Below are 25,077 nucleotides of genomic sequence, written 5' to 3' on the forward strand. Positions count from 1 at the left end.
TTAGGACAGAGAGTGAATACACATACTATACAGAGATGCTGTATGAGGAACCAATACGATTTTGGAAAATTGCACAATATAAATCTATTCTAGTAGACCTCAACAATGGAATTATGATCAGTAGAAATGGCCATGACATTGGACCTTTAAGAAAATGCAATATATATATTTTCATTTGTGTTGAATGAGTATGAATAGTTGAGCTAAATTAGCCTATAAAATGTGAATAAAATAGCTAACTTACCTGTAGGCTTATTATAGGTGTGTTAAGATTTCTGATATGAAATATGACACATACGGACACCTAATCAAAAGGGTAGTGGGTGGCTGTGAGGTGGTCAGGTTGTCTTAAGTATCTTGGGCAAGATACTTAACCCCAAATTGCTTCCTATGACATGACCGACGGTGTGTGAATGAATGTGTCCTTGAGCAAGTGGCAGACTGCTGTGTATGAATGGCGTGTGAATGGGTGAATGATGATGTGTAAATGTAAAGCGCTTTCAGAGGTTGTAAAGAGTGGACAAAGCACTATATATAAACTCAGTCCATTGGTCATTGTGCAACCTTCCAACTAAATGGTGAATTAAAGCTAGCTCTATGGGCTTCCAACCCAGTCTCACGGCATTTCCTGTAATAGTCACAAAATACATTTAATCTATTGATTCGTGTTCACCAACACGATTTTCGCATTTTAAAAGCACTGTATTTCTATTGGTAGTATGTTTCGTGCCTGCACCACGTCTTTTTGTCCGGTCGGGTCTTGGAAGACCAGAAGCTGTGTGGTTCATAAAAACATGTTCTTACTCAATATCAAGCCACGATTATTGTTTTTATTTTAAATTGTATAATTTCTGACCTTTTTTGCCGTCAACGAGGAAAAGAAATGGGGCTCAGTGCCTCAGAATACTGAAATTTGTATTTTTAAAATATTTTTTTCCTTCTAATTTGTTATTATTTGGCATCGTCTCTAACCTTTGACTAAATAAAAGTAGGGGGGATTGGAAGAGGAGTTTGTGTGTGTGTGTGTGTGTGTGTGTGTGTGTGTGTGTGTGTATACCTCTGCACGCCTCGAGTTGGCCTGTAAGAACTTTACGAATCTCCAACACCCACATGTTTTTCACATCCATGGAAGGAGCCTGCAGAGGAAACGCACACACACACACCACACACACTTCAATATAAAGCAACATATACAACAAGAGTTTTTTTAACACTCCTGCAGTTTTTCTGTGTTTCAGTGGGAGAGCTGTGCGGTACAACACTGCCTCCAAGAGGACGACCGTGGAAAAGATCACTGAATGCCTCCAAAAAAATAAATATATAACATTAATCTTTATATATATATTATATAATAAAGTGTAAATGTATGTCCCTCAGTTTAAATATTATTTTCATAAAACACATCATATCTTAATCATATATATTTGATTTCCTCTTGTACAATACATGTATTCTTTATAAAAATGAACAGGATATTACATTAGACATTGGTATACACAGCAAAGGACATACTCCTTCTTTTCTCATTCTTTTTTCCAATATTCTATATATGGATTTGAACAACCCCTCTGTAAAAGTACAGAAGCATTATCAACAAAATATACTTCAAGTATCAAAAGTATACTCCCTCTGGGACATCAATGATTATATTATACATTTTACAGATTTGTAATACTGGTGCATCAATGTATAAGAATGATTTAACTTTTTGAGCTACTCCAGGTGGAGTGGACCTAGTCATGAGAAGCTACTCAGATAGATTCCAACCTAGGGGTCTGGTCCCCTTCACAGGGTCACTAGATACATCTAAGGGATTGTGAGATGATAATTAGGGTAGGAAAGTATTAAAAACAATGTGCTGCTTCATAAGTCTATATTTTGATTTGATTCTAATCTTTGTTGTTTTTTGTTAAACATCAACATACCTGTATGATGTAAACCTCCTCTCTGCTGTTGTACCACACCTCGAACTTCTTGATGTCACCTTTCACGTTCTCTGTGATCCCCACTGCACTCATCTGGACAGGAAGCAGAGCAGAGACACCGTGAGAGGCCGAAATGACTCAACATTTACAAAATAAACTCATTCCATAGACCCGCAGAAACCAACCAACTGGCACTTTGCTGAATTACTAACAATCTACATCACTATTACCCCTTTTCCACGGAGTCGGTTATAGGGCTGGTTCGATGCCTGTGCGCTAACCAGTTGTTCTTGTCTTGCCTGGCTGGCACACATTTATAGATGAGTAAGGAGTTTTAGACTTCAATTAAACACACCAAAGTGCTATATAGCTTGATGTGTTTCACGTTGGCATTGCAGCAATGGAAACGGTAACGTAATGACGTGGCTCCTCTCCTCCTTTGCAATTGAACCAAGTACCTACAGATGTAGCAATTATTTACGGGCGCTCCCTCCTTGATCAGACCTCTCTGGTGGGTTGTGCCAGTGGTCCCCCATTCAGGGGTTGAACCAACCAAAAATGCCCCGGCACAGAACAAGAAGCTAAATTCCACCAAAGAGGGGTTTAGATGTGTATTAATGGGACACCGAAAATAGTCCCAAACTAATGCAGCAACCCTATTTCCTCCTTTAGTTAAAAAAAAGCTACTATATATTATAAGTCCCATTAAAGATTGATGTCTCAAAACTCTTTCTGCGTGTTACAAACAGGTTGAACAGGCTACTTGCAATAGTCAATAATCAGTCTTTTCATCATATTTGTTAAAAAAAATATTTAGACCAAAAACATATTTCAAAAATCGTTACAATATTAGGTTATACGCAAGATCAGTCTTGCTTAATGATGTACTACTGCAAATTCTTAAACAAATTTGCAATAAATAAATAAAAACAGTAATTAAATGATGTAAACCTCAGTGTTCAGCAGCATCGAAGCTTTACAGATGAAATAGATTTACAAATGTTGAGCTTTCATGGCTCAATATCTGATCAGGACGGTTGGCACTTGAATGCATCATCAATGGCAACTATAAATAACCTAGATCATTTGTCACAGGATACTCTAAAAGGGGTAAACAGAATCGGCTAATTCTAATAGCAGTAAGGTGAAAGGAGCTTTGCCAATCATGTAATGTATTCATCATGTCACTACTGTTCATGTATGGGATTAGTTTTGTTTCATAAAGATAAAGGAACACTTTCTCAGAATCAAGCAAAACTAAGAGTTTAAGAGAAAAAAAAACTCATGAGTCATGCAAAATAAATGTTATTTAAAAAATAAAACTATGAGTTGCAAACAAATCATTTGTGTAATCATGTAAACTATAAGTCTTTTATCTTTGTTTTAACATATCTTTTTGTTTGCAGTTCTCTTTGCTTCTTTCTCAATGATCAGACTTTTTCTCTCGCTGCAGCTCTCTCGTTTGCGCTCCCTCATTTTTTGTTTTCGATTCTGACACAAACGTCCCAGGAGGCGGGAGTCTCAGGGGTGCGTCCCCATTGGCTACTCAGTTTTTGAGCGACAGCCCAGTCCTCCAGCGATTGTACAGTGCAGCTGCGGTGCGGTAGCTGAGCGTGGATAGAACACCCCCAGAAGAACCAGCATTTCAATTATTATTATACTACAAGAGAAAATATATGTAAGTATTGATAATTTGTGTTGTTTGTGCTGTACTATACGGTCTGTTTCTTTATTGTGTTAAGTGAGAAGTAAAGAAAAGCTGTGCTATGAAAGTTAGCTTTTGCTACCTTTAGATCCATACCAATGCTAGCTGAGCAGCCTAACAGCAGGGACAGTTAGCTACTTAGCTAGCCGTTCGTGAGCATGTTGGTAGAGTCAGACACACTCAAACGGACTGGTGTGCCTGACTCTACCAACATGCTTTCATGATTCTGTTTAGATATATGCAAGTATAAGCCATGATAGCTTACTTTATTAACATGCTAATTTGATATGAAAATCAATGGAGGCTGAGTTTACTTCTTCTCTTTGTAGGAAAACCTACCATCCATGACTGCCCCTGACCTGTGTTTTATTTGTTAAAGGGCCCATGTCATGGCCATTTCCACTGATCATAATTACATTGTTGAGGTATACTAAAATAGATTTATACTGTGCAATTTTCCAAACTCACATTGGTTTCGCATACAGCATCTCTGTCAAGCATGTGTATTCAGCAGTATTCACTTTCTCCACTAAACGACTCGTTGGAGCTCTTGCCCCCCCCTCCCTGTGAGCCTAGTGTGCTCCGATTGGTCAGCTCGGCCACTCGTTCTGATTAGTCAACCACCAGAGAGGCTGCGCCCATGTCTAACAGTGCTTTTCCCGGCTGCTCTCAGCGTAACATCAGTCTTATCATGGCGTCGGCACAGCCGTATATTTTATATACATATATATTTTTAACTGTTGTTATAGAAGAGTGTGACGGCCCCAGGGCCTTTGTCTTACGATGGGGTGGAGCTGAAGAGGCTAATCAGCACGATCACGGACACCTCCGGACACTACGGCCCCAGTCTCTCTCCAAAGCGGCTGCAGGAAGACTAACTCTGCGATCTTCTCAACCACCTATCTCTGCATTTACCACAATAAATGTGCCGTGGTTTTGTAAACTCGTGTATGTCTCCTTGTCTTTGTGGCCTACGAGCCGCTCATAACAAAGAGTAAGTTATTTTTACCCGTTATAAACTACTACTGTTTGATGAGAAATCAAATCATGGTTTGCTATATATGAATTCAGGGAAGAAAGGATAGGCCTACTAAGTATTTCTATTAAACTTTATTTTTAGAAATGTACAAAATGAACATAAATATACATATATACACGGTATATCATCCATTCCTCCTCCTCGCATCTTGCCTGCGCACAGTCGGTGCGGTGCCTTTTAGCACGACGCCTCAGTAGTAGTAGAAGTGCCTTTTAGCACGTCATGGATTGTCCGCCAGGATCTGGCTGGACGAAATCAAATGCAAATCACAAAATATTAGAGAAACTTAGTTGTTTTAGATTCGTTAGTAGTAGTTGTGTAATGAACAGCTTGCCTGCTAATATGCTAACCTAGCTTTGTTTACCTTGGTAGCTAACACGATATGAACGTTAGCTTGGAGGAAAGGCAACTATAATGCAGTGTAATAAAACTACTATGAACAAAAGCTAGTGGTTCATATTAGGCTAGCAATAACGTGTTTATAATTGCAATCGTATACGGGTATTCTGCTACCATACAATGTAACTTGCATGAATACATTGTTTTGCGCTAGCATACAGCTAGCCTCGTAAGCTACATGCAGTATATGTACGGTCACAATGTACGGTAAATCACAGTACAGTATACTGTATGAGTATTCCGTGTGTGTGAATGCAGACATTCTCCTGCTATGAGATACATGTATGCAAGGCCATCTGCTGATATTAGAGTTGATATATGGAAACTCTAGCAACTTAGTTAGCACAGTTAGCACTGTGTCAATGGCTTAGCAGTCCAACACAGTTTACACATTTAAACAGTCTTGTTTGATAAATACACAAATAACAATGCAAACTTACAGGTTGTGTACCCAGATCTTCCCCTGCTCCAAACGGTCCAAACAAGCTGTGCATATCCGGCCTCAAACTGGGCAATGTTTTGGAAGCTTTCGTCTGTGAAATGCCGGTTCTTCGAACCTCTGGAGGAGGAACACGCCGCTGCTGGTGTGGCCATAGCTCTTCGGGATTGGTCCATTTCATTCCGGGTACCGCATGACATCAGGCGGTACCCGGAAGAATCAAATGGGCAGTGACGTATCTCCAACGAGGCGTTTTGGGGAGGTATTTTCTGTGTTAGAGTTTTACTCGCTACAGGGTGTACTTTGAGGGTTTTGACTCTGCACACCGTTTACATGCATAAAAACCTTCATAACACACAAGGGGACGGGTAATAACCGGAAAAGCATGACATGGGAGCTTTAACTTAATATTTTTAATTTCCTAAAACATTTATTTTCCTCTCATATTAACAGTGTGGATCATTGAGACAGCGTGGTGTCCAGAGGTCTTATCCCGTTTCCCCACTTCCTCTGAGGGGACATCATCAGATCCACGGAGAAGAAAGAAGAAGAAAGAAGAAAGACCTGCACCATCTTCATCCACGCTTGCTGTTATCACTTGCTCAGTGTCATTTCATTTGACCAAATGTCTTTACATATACATTTAATATATTTGATTATTATCCACCTTTTTGTTTTATGTCCTTTTATTTAAAACATTCTTTGAGACTTCATCTTCTGGTTCAAATTTCAATAAATGTAATTTGTATAATCACTCTTGTCTTTATTCTAAATGAAAATGTTAAGAGATTCCATTCAAATCTGTTCATTATTCATATCTTCCTCAGGAATAGTATGTCGAGTTTGTAATGCTAAATGTATATCATTTTCTCACAGGATATAAAATGAGACAACACAGTTTTTATCCATTGTGTATGAATAAATGCTTCAGCTCTTCAGACCAACATAGTAAGATGTGAGCATGTTCCTAATTGTGTTGGTATGCAGCCTAGGTCTGGTCTGTTTAATAAAGCAAATCTGCCACTTTTATATTGTAGAGTTTGTTAAATTAAAGCAGTCTTTAATTGTTTGTCCTAAACATAGCAATATATGCTTTTGAAATGTAACATGTCTTTGAAAAAACAACAGTATACAGTTTATATTGTGTATCCCCTTTAGCTTGAAAATACATAGATGTGTTTTTTTTATCTATAAAATAAATAAATAGACAGACAGACACTTTATTAATCCCAAATTGGGAAATTATTTTACAGCAGCAGTGTGTTCAGGTATTCAAATATTTAAAGTTGGAATAAAGTATAAACTACACAACACAAGTATAATGCACAGCAATCCATAAGATAAGTCCGATATGTTCATGAAAACTCCCCAGGAGACACCAACACTAACGTGGCCGAGTGGACTCCGGAGTTTGCTGCATGAGTTGCACTGTATGACCTGTGATGTAGTGGGCTGTCACTCAAAAACTGAGTAGCCAATGGGGACGCACCCCTGAGAGTCCCGCCTACCTGGGACGTTTGTGTCAGAATCGAAAACAAAAGATGAGGGAGCGCAAACGAGAAGAGCTGCAGCGAGAGCAAAAGTCTGATCATTGAGAAAGAAGCAAAGAGAACTGCAAACAAAAAGATGTGTTAAAACAAAGAAAAAAGACTTATAGTTTACATGATTACACAAATGATTTGTTTGCAACTTAGTTTTATTTTTTAAATTAAATGTATTTGGCTTGACTCAGTTTTTTTCTTCTCTTAAACTCTTTGTTTTGCTTGATTCTGAGAAAGTGTTGCTTTATCTTTATGAAACAAAACTAATCCCATATTCATGCTCTTCTCTGGGTCACAGATTGTGAAATCCAGCACATAAGGTCGTCTGCCTGCATCCGTAACCCTGCTACTGTTTGTGACAAACACAGAAGCATACAGGCATGATTTACTGAGCTGTTTTTTTTTCTTTTTAAAGTGATTACATTTCTTTCATACTTGACTTCCTTTGCGACTCACTTTGTGTGGACTTGTTTGAAAAGGAACCTGAGGATCTGTACAGCAGATTTATCAATGACAGCTCCACTCCCCCTTGGGGTTTTTATAGAGAAATGTCAGCAAGCCACCGCTGGAAAAGAACAACGTTTGTTTACGTGCCATGTGAAAGATCTTGGAAACTGCTCTGAGAATCATCCATACTTAAACAACATTTAGGATTATGAAGCTAACATGGTTTAGTAGTTGTCTTTGCTTATTTAAAGACCGACATGAGCAGTCATTTAGAATTTTTTTCTGAATCTAATGGCATTAAAATGTTGCTCCGTCACCGTTGACATTTGTAAATAAGCAGTAATTGCTGCTAAATTAGCCATACTAACTTTATAAGTGAATAATGGGGCTGATGTAGAGTTTTTCTGCCCTCTAATGGCTAAGAAAACATTGCTGTATTCAGAACTTTAAAATCTGATCAATCAACATATATATAAATTGGCACATAACACTGCAACAATTAACATTTAAAATGTTCTTGGATTATAATATACCAAAGAATATGGTGTTCTGATGGTTTGTTTAAACAGATTGTTGGCCGCTTTACAATATAAAGCGGCCAACAATCTGTTTAATACATTGCAAAACGTGTTGTTTTACAGAGGTACCTGTACTTCACTTTACTTATTTCTTCTCATGCCACTTCATACTGCACAACATTAAAAAATATTTTAACTAATACATTTAACTATCAGGTTTAGCTCAGTGAGTTTAGCTGGTTAAGAGTTGGTTGAGACCAAAACTTAGAGAAAAGAGTACATTATTAAACTCATCAGGTGGTCCAAATAACAGTTTTGTTTATTCATTATTTTTAATGTATCTACTCTTAAAACACTTGAATGTGTTATAAACACTTAGTTTTATATGTATATGTACTATTGGCGTTCTCTCCCTATGTTTTTGCATTGTTTTGCATTAGCCGTAGCTGTTTCAGTCCTTCAGTATCACTCTGCCTAACACACAACATGTATCTGACCTTGAGAGAGTGTTTGAAGCTGTAGGACGGGGTCTTGTCGTGTCCGTCTGTCGTCTCTTCTCGTTTCTTACAGAATAGCATCATCTTGTCATACAGGAACAGATGCCTCTGCATCGGCTTAAACCGGGCCAAGTCCTTCACCTGGAATCAGGAAACGGGTCATTGTATCAGTGTGCATGTCCCCCAATCATTCCATTGTTCCCGTATTCATCTTGAAGTGTTACTTTATTATCCAATTATGTGCGGTAACAAACAACTTAGGCCTATTACATAAAGTAATCTTGGTAATGTTACCTCTAAACTTTCAAGATATTTCAATTTTTTTTCATTTTCCCAACATTAAAAAATCTTAGGCTCTATTATGTTTTGTGAAGAAACACTTACTGTATATAGCATGTAACTGCAAAAATAATATTTGTTTAAATTCAACACCAACTGCACCTTGACAGAGATATGGGGATACACTCACCAGTTAAACGAAAATGTGTTTCCTTCATAACATTACATTTAGCTAAATACAAAGTGACTTACAGTAAGCGCAATACATCATGAATATACAATCTCAGAAGAATAAAAATGCAGATATATTCCGTAAATTAATATACATTTGTATGTTCCATTCTATTCATCAACATATTTCAAAATATCACCTATCAAATGCTAGGTTTTATTTGCTCTTGTGACTCGAGTTTTAGAGCACAAAATTGTAACGCATAGTTGTAAATTCTTCCCATCACATCGGTCTGGCTCTGTTGAAATAATGGCTCTTCTTTAGAGGTGTTCTGTTTGACTTGAGTTCAAATGAAAGGCATGTCCTCCTAATGTTGGTATTAAGGACTTCTGGTAATGTGGTGGTAATACTGCAGTGCTGTACCTTGCTGTGGCCTCTCTTGTGGTCGGTCCACACGTTGAAGGATCCCTGCATCAGCAGCTTTCCCAGTTCACTCAGGTTTCCCTGTGGGCATTAACACACACACACATACACTTAGACTTTAGGAGGGAAATAAAGGAAGACGGCCCATAAAAGAGGACAACACGTTCACCTATAAACACACACACAAATACAAAATGGAACACCTAAGACACAATATAAACAGAGCCTAGATTTTTTTCCCCAGTTTTGGGCTCCAGTACCACTATTGACACTGATAAATGTGTTGTTTGTGTTTCATCTCTGCAGTGTGCAGTTCATGCTCACATCGTCTTCAGACTTATAGGGACAATTCTTCAACATGATTCCATCTGAAAAGTAGACTTTGGAACAGCATCAGAGACGTATCCCCAGCAGTGTTGGGCAAGTTACTTCCAAAATGTAGTACAGTACATATTACTTATTACTGTCTTTATTAAGTAATAAGTTACATTACAATATTACTGTCTCTGAAATGTAATGAGTTAAACTACTTTTATATTAATTTTGAATTACTTTCACCAAAATAGCCGCAAAAGAATGGCTAGGTATTTTAAATGCTGAAATGTAGTTTAGTGCAGCTCATTATACATCCAGTGAAGGGCAATGTGTAGCATAACAACTGTGTAGGCCAATTCATATCAGCATTTAGTGTCTCTACTGTGACATGTCTCCATGCTTCAATGTTCAAAAGGCTCCTTATTTTTCTCATACTGCCTGTGCTGCAGCACCTCTTTTCACCCTCTGTCTGAAACTAGAGCCCAGTCTGCTCTGATTGGTTAGTTGGCCGGCTCTGTTGTGATTGGTCAACTGCTTAGGGATGTGTCGGAAAAGTCCCTCCTCTTAGCATATCAAGTACAATGTCTTGGAGCGCTAGCCAATAGAGGCCCACGTGTTAAAAAGTGATGTCACTATGCAACAGAAATCAACAAAGGAGTCCAGTGTTGGCTTTTCAGGCAGGGGGGGAGTTTGTGGGATAGAGATTTTAGCCGTTGCAGATCATTTACATGCACAAAAAACGATAACTCAACACAGGAAAGGGAAAATCCCAAAGAGCATAACAGGCCCCTTTAAATTAACTAACTGCACTCTGAATGTCAGTTTTGGAGATCAAGTAAAACAGAATCAGATCTTTTAGCCTAGTGTCACAAATAATCTGCCACAAAATGTGTATCTCTGTGTAGCAAAGCAGATCCATACCATGATAGTCATCACAATTCCACTATACATAGAAGGCAAGTCTAGTCAAGAGGCTAAACACACAGACTGAAATCCCCCAGGGACTGAAATGAATTCTCAGAAATGTTTGCAAAAATGTCCTCAACTACACCCCTCGGCTTTCAATGATTTACTTATAAAGTGTGGTTTCGTCAACACAACCTTTTAAGAATGGCAAGTCACCCCTGAGAATGTTCGGTTAATAAATGATCTGATCTGGAGATTAAGCTGCATGGACAGACTTTTGCAAAGGATTCAAAAGGCGCGTTCACACCAAGTACTTTTCCCACAATAGTTCATGAGAACTTTAGTTCATGAAAACTCTTTTAGTTCTGATGAACTAAAGCAGATCGCGTTCACACCAAAATGAGTTCCTGGGGGTGGATTAGGCAAATGAACCGCTGACGTCACTTCTTCTTCTTTTGCTTTGGGTTTACTGGCAGGCCGCAAACAACTTCACGGCGAGTACAGTAGGTGGCGGTATGCACCATAAAGTTGCAATCCGCCAAAAAAACGAGAGAAGAAGAAGAAGAAAAACCTCCCGCTTATACTGCCGCGCCCACCTGCTGTATATGAGGTGTCTGTTTACCTTCCGACCTCAGCTTCGTCTGAGTTATTTAAGCAAACACAAATACAGATCGTCGACCAGTCATGTGCAATAGCAATGCTGATTCGGAGGCGACGGCGGTTAAGAAGGATTGACAAAAGGATTGGACGACGACATGCACGCGCTATGGATTGCGTAACCTGTGTGAAATGAATAAACTGTGCCAGGTGTCGTATGCACACTAAATAGGCTCAGCAGTTAACACACCTTTATTATATATCCTCCTGAGAGCAACTGCATCCGTCTGCCATGAACCCTACAGAAACCTACATGTTAGTTTTGGCCCATAGTGGCCTCCATTTGTGTCGTGTAAAATGGGGGAAATCAAAAGTTAGCAAATCCCCATGTCATGTTCATAAAAACATTTAGTTTTAGGTCAAATAATTATTACACTGCTCTGAAACTCACTACACTAACTCCTAAGATGTTCCCTTACTATAATTAATTAAAAATATTGAACTCACAACACTGGTAATAACAAACTTAACCATTTCTCTTTCTATAAATAAATAGTGGTTGTGTTGATGGACGCCATTTTGAAATACAATGAAATTATCTTTTTGAAAGCCACAATAAATAAAGCTTCGCCAGTTTATAACCGATGAAACATGATGGTATCAGAATAATCACTTACATGTGATGTATAGGATGCTACACAGGTCACTGTAAAGATAAAGTGTCAGAGGCTAAGCAAGCTTAGTTACATGAAATGTAATGAAAAATGTAAGATACAGGCTCTGTTTAATCGCCATGTAGGTTCTCTTTTATTGCACACTCAAGACAATATCAATAACAGCATCACGCTGTCCCAGGTGTGTCGTATGCATGTAAATAGAAGTTACTACTGTCAGTAGTATCAAAACATATATATATATATAATAACAATAGGTAGGCTCAGCAGCAGACACACCTTAGTGCAAAGTGAAGTGTCAGTATTAATAACAGTGGCATATATATATAATCACAATAATACAAAATTAACTGTCCCAGGTGTAGGCAATTTGGGGTGAAGTGTCTTGCCCAGGGACACAACGACATGCTGACTGCAGTGGGGTTTGAACCTGTGCTCCCCTGATCCGAACACCAACGCACCAGACCACTGCACCACACGCCTCCCAACAAGTCATTGTACAGTTTATCAACGACGACAAGTTTTTCTTTATTTTTTTATTGAAGGCCTGTTGGATTTAATCAGCTCGCTTAGCACTGCCAGAAGCCCAGCCTGAAAGGTATTTTGTTGCTCCACCTGGCGCGCCGACACCTCCACCTGCCGCGCCGCCGAGTCAGCATGGCGCGGCATCACCATGAGCAGCTGGTCGTCCGATTCCTGGGCCTTGTGTGAATGCAGCAACCGTTCGTCGTGCATCTCCTTGGCACGCAGGTCCTCATTCTCCTTGCTGACCATGGCACGGCGGTCCATCGCCATGATGGTGTCAAGGAAGCTGTCATCCCGTGCCCGCTTTCCTAAGGAGAAATAAGCAAGATACAAGATCAGTTTAATCGCCTGGTAGGTTGTCAACAGAGACAACATTGGACATGGTGCAGGCAGGGACAGTGTACAAAATGCAGGTGTAAAGTAGAAAATAAGATAGGATCAAATAATATCAAATAAAAAATAAATATCAAAGTGCCCTTATTTATTGTTTTGTGCTTAATGTATGCTTGAACTTTGTTTTATAGGGATTAGTGGACATCAGTTAGATGCGTAACCTTCTTTCAAGGCCAGAGTAGTTACAGTGTAAGTGGATTGACATCTAATATAACATGGCTGAGTACAATTATAACAATCAATAAAAACATATTAGAACATCAGTCTTTGTGGCATGCAGGTAATCAACTGTTTAAGCTTTTACCATTAACATGTAGAATGAATGTTGCAAATGACTCATGAAATTATAGCAACTGCAATGTATTGTTAGAGGTAGCATTATGTCCAGCTAGCATGCTAATTGCTAACATTATATTATCGTTTTATCCCGGAGGGGAAAGCTAACTAGTTTCCAATCCAGAGAGAAACACCTCGCCTGAAACACACGATTAGTGCCATGAGTTAGTGAAGCAAATTACAGAACATTGCACACTTATTCACAAGTCAAAACGTTTTTATAGCGGCCGAGAATAGCTAGCGAGCTAGCTAGATGTTATTAGCTAGCTCGGTTCCGGCCTGCTAACAGTGTTACCCAATTCAACCTAGCATTGCTAACTCGATCTACCGAGCAAATAAAAGTACATCTGAGACCAGTATTGTGCAGATTAAAACAATGCATTGCATGTAGTTTATTTTACCTTACCGGCATGACTGCGCTGTGGATGGTTTTTCAGGTCTGCTAACTTTACTGAACCACGGACATTGCCTTCAGTAGAAGCTTCTGGATCGCGTCCTCCGAGTAAATTGCCAGAAGCGCCGACACATCCTCATCACTCCACCGCTCCGATGATTTATTTAGTGTTGCTATAATAACTGCTTTCACAAAAGTAATCTCTTCAGGTGCGCTGCCCGAAGTGAGCAAATACAATGGCCGCTTAAAAAAGAAAATTCAGAGTCAAACGGGCGTGGTTTGCATTCCGCACAGCCAATCAGACGTATGAACTTTTTTCTCCCACATAAGTCCCTGCTCTCGAGCAGGGACTGAAAACGGCGTAAAAATGGTTCTGATGAACTAATTTAGTTCCTGGGGCTTTTTGGTGTGAACGCAAATATATCGTAGTTCTGATGAACTATTGTGGGAAAAGTACTCCGGTGTGAAAGCGCTAAAATATATCGTAGTTCTGATGAACTATTGTGGGAAAAGTACTCCGGTGTGAACGCGCTAAAAGGCTACCAGGAACCACAGTTTATTAGCATTGTTAAAAACAGCTTTGTATGTTGCTCCATAAGATTTTTCACACAATCAAAAAAAATGACAGACGAGTGTCTTAATAGAACATTCTACAGAAAAAAGGATTAATCACTCAAGCCAACAATGCTGTATCGTAACATTCAACTAACTTTGTTTTTCTTATGTAAGATAAAAGCTTGTACTCAATACATCTGGACCATGTGTTCTTTAGTTGTGACATCATTTCAGAACAAATACCATGCATGACTAAATCCTCAAATAACATCCTTCTCAGCAGTCTGTGTAAACGGATTGAAATTTTACAAGCACATTGTTTTACTTGAGGTTATTTAAGGCAAGGTTATGATGATATTTTTCAGTAGCTCAGCCTTTAGGGAATTAGCTTGGGAACCGGAGGGACGCTGGTACCAAAAACGGAGTGTTGACTGAGAGGTAACAGTTCGCCTTCCGGGCCCTGCCGAGGTGCTCTTGACCAAATAAGCCTCAGACCCCCACACTGCTAACCTGGTGCTGTTTAATAGCTTCTATTAGGACCAGGAACCCTATTCTAAATGTCAATGTGTGTGCCGTGCTGTGCATGTATGTCATGATTTAAGAGGAATTCATTAAAATCCTCAATTTCCATAGTGGTTTCATTCAAGTTTTAGTTATCGTAACAACAGTTGAGACCTTGTTTACTTAACACATTTGTGTACATGATGCTGAATACATTCTACAAACTGACCTCGAAACCAGTGATGGCTATCTGGTGCATGGAGTCGTTGACAGACTTGATGATGTCCAGCATAGTGGTCAGAGCCTCCTCCAGCTCAGCCGTCCCCTCGCCTTTATTGCATTTCAACATCTCCTGTAAGACGGGAAGGAAGAAGGGTGGGTGGTAGAAAGATCGAATAAGGCAGGGTAAAAGGAAGGAAACACAGAATAAAACACTACAATACCAAAGAGAAGTCCGAAAGGGAGAACATTACTGAACATTACGGTTTGGGTCAGTAAGGTCGTGTACGAGGAGTGACTTTAGTTATGTGTTCCAAAGTGTTTCAATGTAATACAAGTAAATGAGAATTATAACAAATTGCATAGATAATTCTATTTCATTTAATTAATACCACTCCCTTAATAGTCCACTTGCCAACATTGTGAACCCAGGAATGTCGGACGTTTTTGTTTGATGTTAAAATGGTATACTATGGGACCCCAGCTGTGGTTTAACTAGCAATAATTAGTATAAATGCCTTTATGGAAAATAGGTCAAAAACAGCTTGGCGGATTTCACTATATTAGAGTAGTTTCTGGGCTTTTTGGGGATGCCAAATACATTTCTGACATTTTCAGGATCCAAAATGGCAATTTGAACCAGAAAGTGGCTATATTTGAACTCCTGGTGGGCCGATTTTTTATAATTTTGAGTCGATTTTAAAGTTTTAGAAGACACTGGAATTGATTTGATTGAACAGATCATGCTTGATCAGCTTATCTATTGAAAATAGTTGAATAGTATACATCTTAGGATACTTCTGACGACAAATATAATGATGAAGAACATGTACATTTTAATTCACAGACCATCACACTCTGGGTATTGGAGGTTACAGTGGCAGCTAAACCAAACAAAAAAAATATGGCAATTGACTGTTTAACAGGTAGAACACATGAATCCTGGGAGCGCAAAAATAATCGGAGCAGAAATCTCTTATAAGGAACGCCAGAATGAACAGGGAGAATGGGCAAAATGTAAACAGGGTTCAAGATTGATTGATATATAAAAAAATAATGCATTAGAGAGAACCCCTTACTCCAATTATAACCTCCTATACATGTGTTTTATCAGTGACATGGCCTGTATGGTATGAGTATGGAGTAACTCTTGTCCCATAATGGCTTATGGCAATGCAGTCGAGTCACTGAAAAGTAAAATTATCCTGAGATTCTTCTCATGAAAGCAGCTCATTCCTGAAGCCTTTGGTTCCTTATAACCCAATTTTAGAAGGTTTTCTTTTACGATTTCCTTTATCTTTTCTGATTTTGATTTGAAACATGTGTTGATGAAAATGGTCAGAACATTATTTGTGTTAAACACCACTAACCGTTATTTCAGCTGAGCTGACCATTAATAATAACGATAAAAACATTTTCAGCTGATTCACATGGCTTCTCTTCCTCTATTGCAACATCACTGATAACAAAGTGAGGGATGTTCCATCATCCTGGAAGGTCGCCACGGTGACACCGATTTTTAAATCTGGGGATAAGGCAATGATGTCCAATTATAGACCTATCAGCATCCTTCCCTGTGTCTCTAAAGGCCCTGACACACCAAGTTGACACCAAAGAACACGTCCCGACGGACCCGATTGTTGTGTCGCCTCATGTCTCCCAAAAAGTTGCACTGGAACACACCGCAAAGACTTCAGCTGACGGTCAAGTAGCACGTACGCACTGCGCATGCGTGAGTGGAAATAACTCTCCTTACCAGCAAGCGGTGGTAGTGTGTATTCGTCATTCAAAAGAGGCAACCGGAAGACAGACTGCGTGATACACCGAGAGAAGAAGAACAGACTGCGTGATATAAACAAACAATAAATAGCGTGCGTTCCATTTTCACTCTCGTCCATCATAGACTGTTTCACAGACTGTTTCACATAACGACTTATAATCGAAAACATGTTTAGTGCGGTACTGGAAAATGAAAAATAATAGCCGTCTGTGTGTGCCTTCTTCACTTCCGTTTCGCTTCTCATGCACTGACTCGCTATGCTGAACAGCCAATCAGAGTGATTTATTTTGCCGACAGCCTCCGCAGGCTCCGCGGCCAATTCAACAAGGTGAATCGGCCGCGGAAGGTGTCGGCATGGCCGAAAAGACACAACGGGGCGGGACACACCAATCTGAGTAGGGCGACAGGACGCTCATCGACGGCCAGACATCTATCGTCGGCCGAAATCGGCTTGGTGTGTCAGGGCCTTAAGATAGCTGAAATGGGTGTCAAAACTAATCACCACACATTTAGACAAAGGTTTCGCTCCACTCCGCCCAATGCAGTTTGGTTTTCGTGCTCACCACTCCACTGAGACAGCTAACTGTGTCTTTGTGGAAAAGGTTGAATGTATGTTGGACACGAGCCCTTATGTAGGTGCTGTCTTCCTTGATCTCAGGAAGGCATTTGACACTGTTGACCACCAAGTGCTCCTTACAAAGCTGACTTATTTCAATTTTTCGGCAGTTTCTATACATTGGTTCAAGTCTTACTTATCGAACAGAAAACAGTGTGTTTTGGTCAACGGTGCCAAATTCCCCTACCTTAGCCGCGTTCACACCGGAGTACTTTCACCGTACTTTTCGCGTTTTAGTTCCGTGAGTACCCCTTATGTCGCGTTCACACCAAAAATCGTACTTAATCTCGGGTACTTTTACCCCCCATTTTTAGAGCCAGCTCAGAGAGCGTACTTTTCTGTGGGTGAAAAGTGCTCCAAAAGTTCCCCAGTGCTGATTGGCTGGGCGAATTGCAAACCACGCCCGTACAACTCTGAAAATGTTGTGTGGAGACGCCATTGTTTTTCCTCGCTACAAAAACACAACGCTCCGTGCGTTGTGTTTGTTTTTGAAAGCAGTTATGGCAAGCATCAAGAAATGATGAGGTGTCGGCGCTTCTGGAGATCTACGCCGAGGAGGCGACCCAAGGAATGCTACTGAAGCCAGTTCGGTAGCTTTCACTCGACCTGGGAATTGTGCACAGCCGGCTAAATATAAAGAAACTCAGGACTACAAACGGCGGATTCAGTGGCCAACGATGACTACCACGATGAAGGTAAAATCAACTACATGCACTGGGGTTTTAATCTGCACAATAATGGTCTCAGATGTACTTTTATTTGCTCAGTAGATCAAGCTAGCCATGCTAGCCATAATAGGCTAACACCGGCCCCGGCTAGCTACATCTAGCTAGCTAGATATTCTCCGCTGTATGAAAACGTTTTGACTTGTGAATAACTGTGCAGTGTTTCTGTAATTTGCTTCACTAACTCATGGCACTAATCGTCTGTTTCAGGCGAGGATGGACAACTCTCGGGATTGGAAACAAGTGAGCTTTGCATTCTAGATCACAGCGCTTTGTCGTCCTCCTTACCAGCAACCAAACGCAAAGGTACACACACTGTAACTTTGTCTTGAAAGAACGTTACGCATCGAACTGATGTTCACAATCATGTTTATTTCATAATATTCATCATATTTTATGTTTAACTTGCCTCAACAACATTAAACAAAGTTCAAGCATACATGAAGCACTCTTCAAAAAGGAACAATCCTCCGTGTTTGAACCTCTTGAATCGCTGCATAGCCGATTTATTTGGACTGGATTATCCCAGAGAGGCCAAACATTCTTTATAACACAGTTTCAGATTTGTGAAACCTTAATTCTATTTGTGAAAATACAAAAAAGGGAGATTTCAGTGCTTTTTTTACATGTAGACCACATTAGACCAGGTCCTGATCTAAAACCACTATACCTACACTCATCAAATCTGGACTGGATTATCCCAGAGGGTCTAAACATTCTTTATAACACAGTTTCAGATTTGTGAAACCTTAATTCTATTTGTGAAAATACAAAAAACACATTCCTAGTATGTTGTAAAACTACATGGCGACTAAACTTGTATATTGTATATTGCTTATTTTCCCCTCTTAGGAAAGCGGACACGGGATGCGAATTTCTTTGACACCGCCCAGGCGTTGGAGGACCGGCGTGCCGTGGTGAATGAGTCGCTGCGTGGAGATCAGATGGTGCTGTTCACCAAGGCCCAGGAAACGGAGGACAAGATGCTCACCTCGATGGAGCGCCAGGCAGAAGTGTTCAAGCAGCAGATGGAGCGCCAGCAGCACCAGGATGAAGTGTGGGCGCTGCGCCATGAGGAAGCGTCGGCGCAGCGGCAGGATGAGCGACAAACTGCATTTAATAACAGTTTATTTGGTATAGTTTTTGTAAATACTGACACACAACGTTGCACTAAGGTGTGTATGCTGCTGAGACTATCCCTACACCTGGGACAGTTTATTTTATATTGTTATTACTGTTATGACTTTATTTTATATATAATGTTTACTGACATGTACAACTGACACTTTATTTACATTTAAAATTGTTCTATTTAATGTTATGTCTTGAGAGTGCAATAAAGAAAACCGACATGGCGATTAAGCTTATTTCTCCTGACACTTTATCTTTAGTGACCTGTGTAGCATCCTATACATCACATGTAAGTGATTATTCTGATACCATCATGTTTCATCGGTTATAAACTGGCAAAGCTTTATTTGTCATTTATTTATCATCAATGTTGCAACCTTGTGGGGGAATGGCAGGGGCACATACACAAATGACAATTTATATAATTTTAAATATTATTTGACCTAAACTTTTAATTCCCCCCCATTTCACACAACACAACATGGAGTCCACTATGGGCCAAAACTAACATGTATGTTTGCATAGTGTTTATGGCAGACGGATGCAGTGGGTCTCAGGAAGATGTATAATAAAGGTGGGTTTGCTGCTGAGACTCCCTACACCTGGGAGTTTATATTGTTATTACTGTTATTATATAGTACAACTGACACTTTATTTTATATTGACAATGTTTACTGACATGTACAACTGACACTTTAGTTACATTTAAAATATTTCTATTTAATGTTATGTCTTGAGAGTGCAATAAAGAAAACCGACATGGCGATTAAACAGATCCTGTATCAGCCATCCTACGGTGAAACATGGCAATCATGTGCTTTCCGTCGGCCAATCCTTTTCCTAAAGCTTTTGACGCTGAAGAAACTTTGCGATTATAGCATTCGACGTGTGGCGGCTCCGGATTTTTGTCGGACGCCTAATAGGCTCAGGCTCTGGCCGCATTAACGAAGTTACAAAGCTGTATAACATGAGCACAAACAGCACAACTTCAGTCGACTCCATCTCCATCATGTCTGAGGTCGGAAGGTAAACAACAGACAGTATACGCGGGAAGTTTTTCTTCTTCTTCTCTTGTTTTGTAGCGGATTGCAAACAACTTTAAGGTGCTTACCGCCACCTACTGTACTTGTAATCTTCCCTCAGGGAAAAGTACTCCGGTGTGAACGCGATCTGTACTAAGTGCCCTGGGGTTAAAAGCGCCAGGGCTCTTAGTGCCGGAACTAAGTACAGGAAAGTACTTGGTGTGAACGCGGCTATTGTGAACCCTGTTGGGGTTCCACAAGGTTCCATTCTTGGACCGTTACTTTTTTCAATGTACATTAATGACTTGCCTAATGTATGTCCTGAGTTAAATGTGCAAATGTATGCCGATGATGCGGTCATCTTTATACACGGGAAAAACACATAAATAATCTCATCTTGTCTCTCAAATGCTTTGGACAAGGTTCAACACTGGCTGAACAACATTTGCTTACAGTTAAACGTAAAAAAAAACAGTATGCACCAGAGGTGGGACCAAGTCATTGTTTTGCAAGTCCGAGTCAAGTCTCAAGTCTTTGCGCTCAAGTCCGAGTCAAGTCTCAAGTCTTTGTGCTCAAGTCCAAGTCAAGTCTCAAGTCAGGATGGGCAAGTTCAAGTCAAGTCCAAGTCCTAAACTTTGACAAAACGAGTCTTAAACAAGTCAGTATGTGCTTTTCACCAAATGTAATGACATCGATCAACAGAATAATACTTAATAATGAAACTGCTCTTTATTAGTCACATTAATACTGTAATAATCTATTTTCTCTCTGCTGGTAAAGTAACGTGTTTTCTTCTATTGTAAGAGGGATCAGTAAGGTAATGCTACTGTGACGGTTTGATTCAGAAGGAGTTTAATTGATAAGATCCCTGATGTTGAGGTAACCAGAATGTTTATTTCCACTGTGTACAACATGTGATAAGGGACCCACAACCTATCTTTATGCAAGGGATAATGTGCAGCGAGGCGGTCTTTATGGGGAAAAGAACACCTGAATCTAGATCCCTCTGCAGGTGGTACTTTAACTGTATTTTGATGCTAATACTTTTGTACTTTTACTTGTAACATTTTGAATGCAGGACTTTTTATTGTAACCGAGTATTCCTACACTCTGGTACTTTTACTCAAGTACAAGATCTGAACTTCTCCCACCTCTGACAATAAATCCTGAGTGGTTACCAAAAAAAAACCCTGCTCTGAAGGTTATTTTCATTTGACAAATCCTGCACTCAGCTTTGCTTTCTCCAATATCATTGAAATGCAGCCAGATGCTGCTTCTTTTTTCGGTTTTCGCTAATTTCTTGACTTTTTCCGACGCGCTTGCATTTAAATCTGTCTCCCCGTCGCTCTGTGTAGCTGGCCTGTACCACTACACCTGCTATCTTTGGAGCGTCTGCCCCCCACCCTTCTTTCACATAATGGTATGATCCTAGTGTGTCCTCACATATGATTGGCCGCATGGTGGCCCAGCTAAATAAAGACCCGCCCCTGCCTGCAAGGATTCTCAGCAAGAGTAGAAGCGGCTGGAGATTCTGCTCTCCCCGACGGGAGTCTGCTCTTCTGAACGGCAGCTCGCGATCGGCGTGTTGGAGACCTCTGAATTAAATTATCAAGTCACCTCAAGTCAGAGGGCTCAAGTCCAAGTCAAGTCCCGAGTCATTGGTGTTCAAGTCCAAGTCGAGTCGCAAGTGTTTTGTGATTTTGTGAAGTCGAGTCCAAAGTCATCAAATTGGTGACTCGAGTCTGAATCGAGTCCAAGTCATGTGACTCGAGTCCACACCTCTGGTATGCACGATGCTCAGTAAACGACCAGTCAAAATCGAAGGATCTAACGTGTTTTTAAACGGAGCAGAAATAGAACTAGTCTCCCAGTTCAACTATCCTGGAGTCATATTGGACTCGAACTTGACTTTTAAGAAACATATTAAGAAAGTATCAAATACTATTAAATTCAACTTGCAAAATGTTAAACAAATTAGACCCTTCTTAACTGTCAATCCTGCAAAGTCATACCTCCACTGTATGATTCTATGCCATATTGAATACTGTTTTCAGGGATGCAAACTCATCAGGTATGAAAAAGGTGACAAGGATCCGAGCCCCCCGACCCCACGGAATATCAGCTTTAAAATGAGGAATAACAGAGGATGTTAGCAGTCAGAACAACTAAAGCAGTTAATAATAACAGAAATGCCAAAGAGTCACATCTAATAGAAATATATAAAAGCATTTATTTTAATTGTGTAGCAGTCAGTTTACATGTATAATTTTGGCAGCACTGTTGAGCATTTTGAAAATGTATTTTCATGCCTCTGTGTAAGGCTTAGTCTTTCTATCTGTATAGCCAGTGGTGTAAAGTAACTAAGTTCATAAACTCAAGTACTATACTTGGGTACAATTTTGAGATACTTGTACTTTACTTAAGTATTTCAATGTTTTACTACTTTGTTCTTCTACTCCTCTACAGTTCAGAGGTAAAAGGTGTACTTTTACTCCACTACATGTATTAATACCTTTAGTAACTTTACAGATGTGGATGAATGATGTGAAATCTAATCAAGTGTTAAATCCGACTTTAGTTCCACCTGCAGTAAATTCACAAGCTACCCTGCAGTATACAAAGTCATTCAAACTAGCTGCACCTTTACCAGCTTTGAGAACACTTTCATGATCAATCATTATAAAACATATCATATATATTATTCTGAAATGGACCAATCTGCACAATGACTACTTTTACTGTCGCTACTTTAACTATATTTTGATGATAATACTTTTATACTTTTACTTGAGGAACATTTTGAATGCAGTACTTTTACTGTAACAGAGTATTCCTACACTCTGGTACTTCTACTTTTACTCAAGTACAAGATCTGAGTGCTTCTACTTTTACTCAAGTACAAGATCTGAGTACTTCTACTTTTACTTAAGTACAAGATCTGAGTACTTCTACTTTTACTGTCGCTACTTTAACTATATTTTGATGATAATACTTTTGTACTTTTATTTGAGGAACATTTTGATTGCAGGATTGTTCCTACACTCTGGTACTTCTACTTTTACTCAAACCTGAGTACTTATACTTTTACTCAAGTACAAGATTTGAGTACTTCTACTTTTGCTCAAGTACAAGATCTGAGTACTTCTACTTTTACTCAAGTACAAGACCTGAGTACTTCTACTTTTACTTAAGTACAAGATCTGAGTACTTCTACTTTTACTCAAGTACAAGATATATACTTATACCACCTCCGTTTATAGCCTATGAAAAAAACTATTAGAAAACGAAGGCTAAAGCTAACGTTAGCAGATAGTGACATTGTATGCTAGTTAGCTAGCTCAACGATTCATTAAATAATATTTGCGACAGAAAGACTTTTCAGTGCACATCACGCTCTGCCGCTCCGACAGGGAGCTCTGCTCTGAACACCTGAACGGCCCGTTCTAACAGCTGTTCACCAGCGGTCCAGTCTGTGCCACAGTGACTCCGGACCGCACAGTTAATATTAACGAACGCACCCGTAGGTAATGTAGCTAATGAAGCTAGACCATCATCGCGGAGCAGCAGAGCCTTATTATACATCGATGAGCAGAGCCGACAGGCAGGAAGACTCGAGCACACAGCTCTCGCTTCATTATAATATATAAAAAAATAACACCATGCGTGTCATGATGGCACATAACAGCTCACGGCCGCAGATTACTCCGGGTCCCAGACGCCCCCCATACCCCAAAAATATTTTTATTGCAGATCTACATGAATCACACAAACGACCTATTTTGGATTCAAAACGGCGAATTTCGCCGAAAGGTGACAAGTTTGCATCCCTGTGTTTTACAAACTGGCCGTTTGCTTGTGCCACAAACCTTAAAAGGTCCAATGTCATGCTTTTCCCGGTTATTACCCGTCCCCTTGTGTGTTATGAAGGTTTTTATGCATGTACGGGCTGCAGAGTCAAAAACCCTCTAACACAGAAAAGACCTCCCCAAAACGCCTCGTTGGAGATTTCTCATTTTCCATTGTTTACTTCCTGGGTACTCTGACGTGGGGATACCCAGAGGCCACACCCTCTGCCAGCCAAAGCTTCCCAAACCTCTCAGCGATTCATGCCGGATATGTACAGCGTAGGGCACTGAAGAACGATGCTGTTCCTACTTTGTTTGGACCAGCGGGAGATTCGGGTACACAACCTGTAAGTATTCATTGTTGTTTGTGTATTTATGATGTTTAAAACAAACAAGGTATCTACCACGACTGTTTAAATGGGTAAACGTGTTTCGGGCTGCTAAGTTGGGATGGCGGAGAAATGCTCTCCGCAGACCCATTCTCACAGCGTTATAAACCTTTTTCTTACTCAATATCAAGCCACACTTATTGTTTTTACTTCGGCTGTGAGTGTTTGTGTGTGCTCAGGATGAGTTTAGCTTGTTCTCGCTGTATCGCCGACACGGAAGCCTGTCTGCTGCTCGCAGCAGCTCGCAGCAGCTGTACAAGAGAGCTATCAAGGTGTTTGACAGAAAGCCATATTCATACCACCACTGTACCATCCTTGAAAACCCACAATTTCTTGAGTTTTGACAATTTTAAGTCTTTTAAAAGTATTTGCTTTATTTATAAATGTTTACATGGACTGGCCCCCCCTCCCTTAGGGGAATTCATCCACAAAAGACACACTGGATGCTGCACTAGGTCAGAAACCAGAGGAGACTGTGAAGTCCACCGTAGACGGACCACTTTTGGACAAAATGTACTTTCTATTAAAGGCAGCTCATTGTGGAATAGCCTCCCAACTGACATACGGGATTGTCCCACTCTCAATAGCTTCAAAGGTCAACTCAAAGAATGGTTGAGAAACAAACAGACGTGCAATCACCGCTAAATGCACTTTAACACAGGGGTATCTCCTCTTGCACTTTATGTATCTCTTGTATCTTCTCTTGCACTTTATATGTCGTTGCTGCTATATTGTATTGCCATTTGATAAATACTTGTGTATGCTGCTCT

At 40.0% G+C, this 25,077-nt stretch overlaps 1 protein-coding gene across 1 annotated transcript in view; it reads right to left on the reverse strand.

Annotated features, from left to right (window-relative positions):
• The window catches only part of mcf2l2 (MCF.2 cell line derived transforming sequence-like 2), a 118,802-nt gene that overhangs the window by 31,647 nt on the left and 62,078 nt on the right, over window positions 1–25,077 (reverse strand). The window contains 5 exon segments of the mRNA XM_034140752.1: window positions 1,058–1,136; window positions 1,926–2,018; window positions 8,511–8,651; window positions 9,385–9,465; window positions 14,810–14,932. Coding sequence (XP_033996643.1) covers window positions 1,058–1,136; window positions 1,926–2,018; window positions 8,511–8,651; window positions 9,385–9,465; window positions 14,810–14,932 — 517 coding nt within the window.

The sequence above is a fragment of the Trematomus bernacchii genome, unplaced genomic scaffold (assembly GCF_902827165.1).
Source record: "Trematomus bernacchii unplaced genomic scaffold, fTreBer1.1, whole genome shotgun sequence".
Taxonomy (NCBI): Eukaryota; Metazoa; Chordata; class Actinopteri; order Perciformes; family Nototheniidae; genus Trematomus; species Trematomus bernacchii.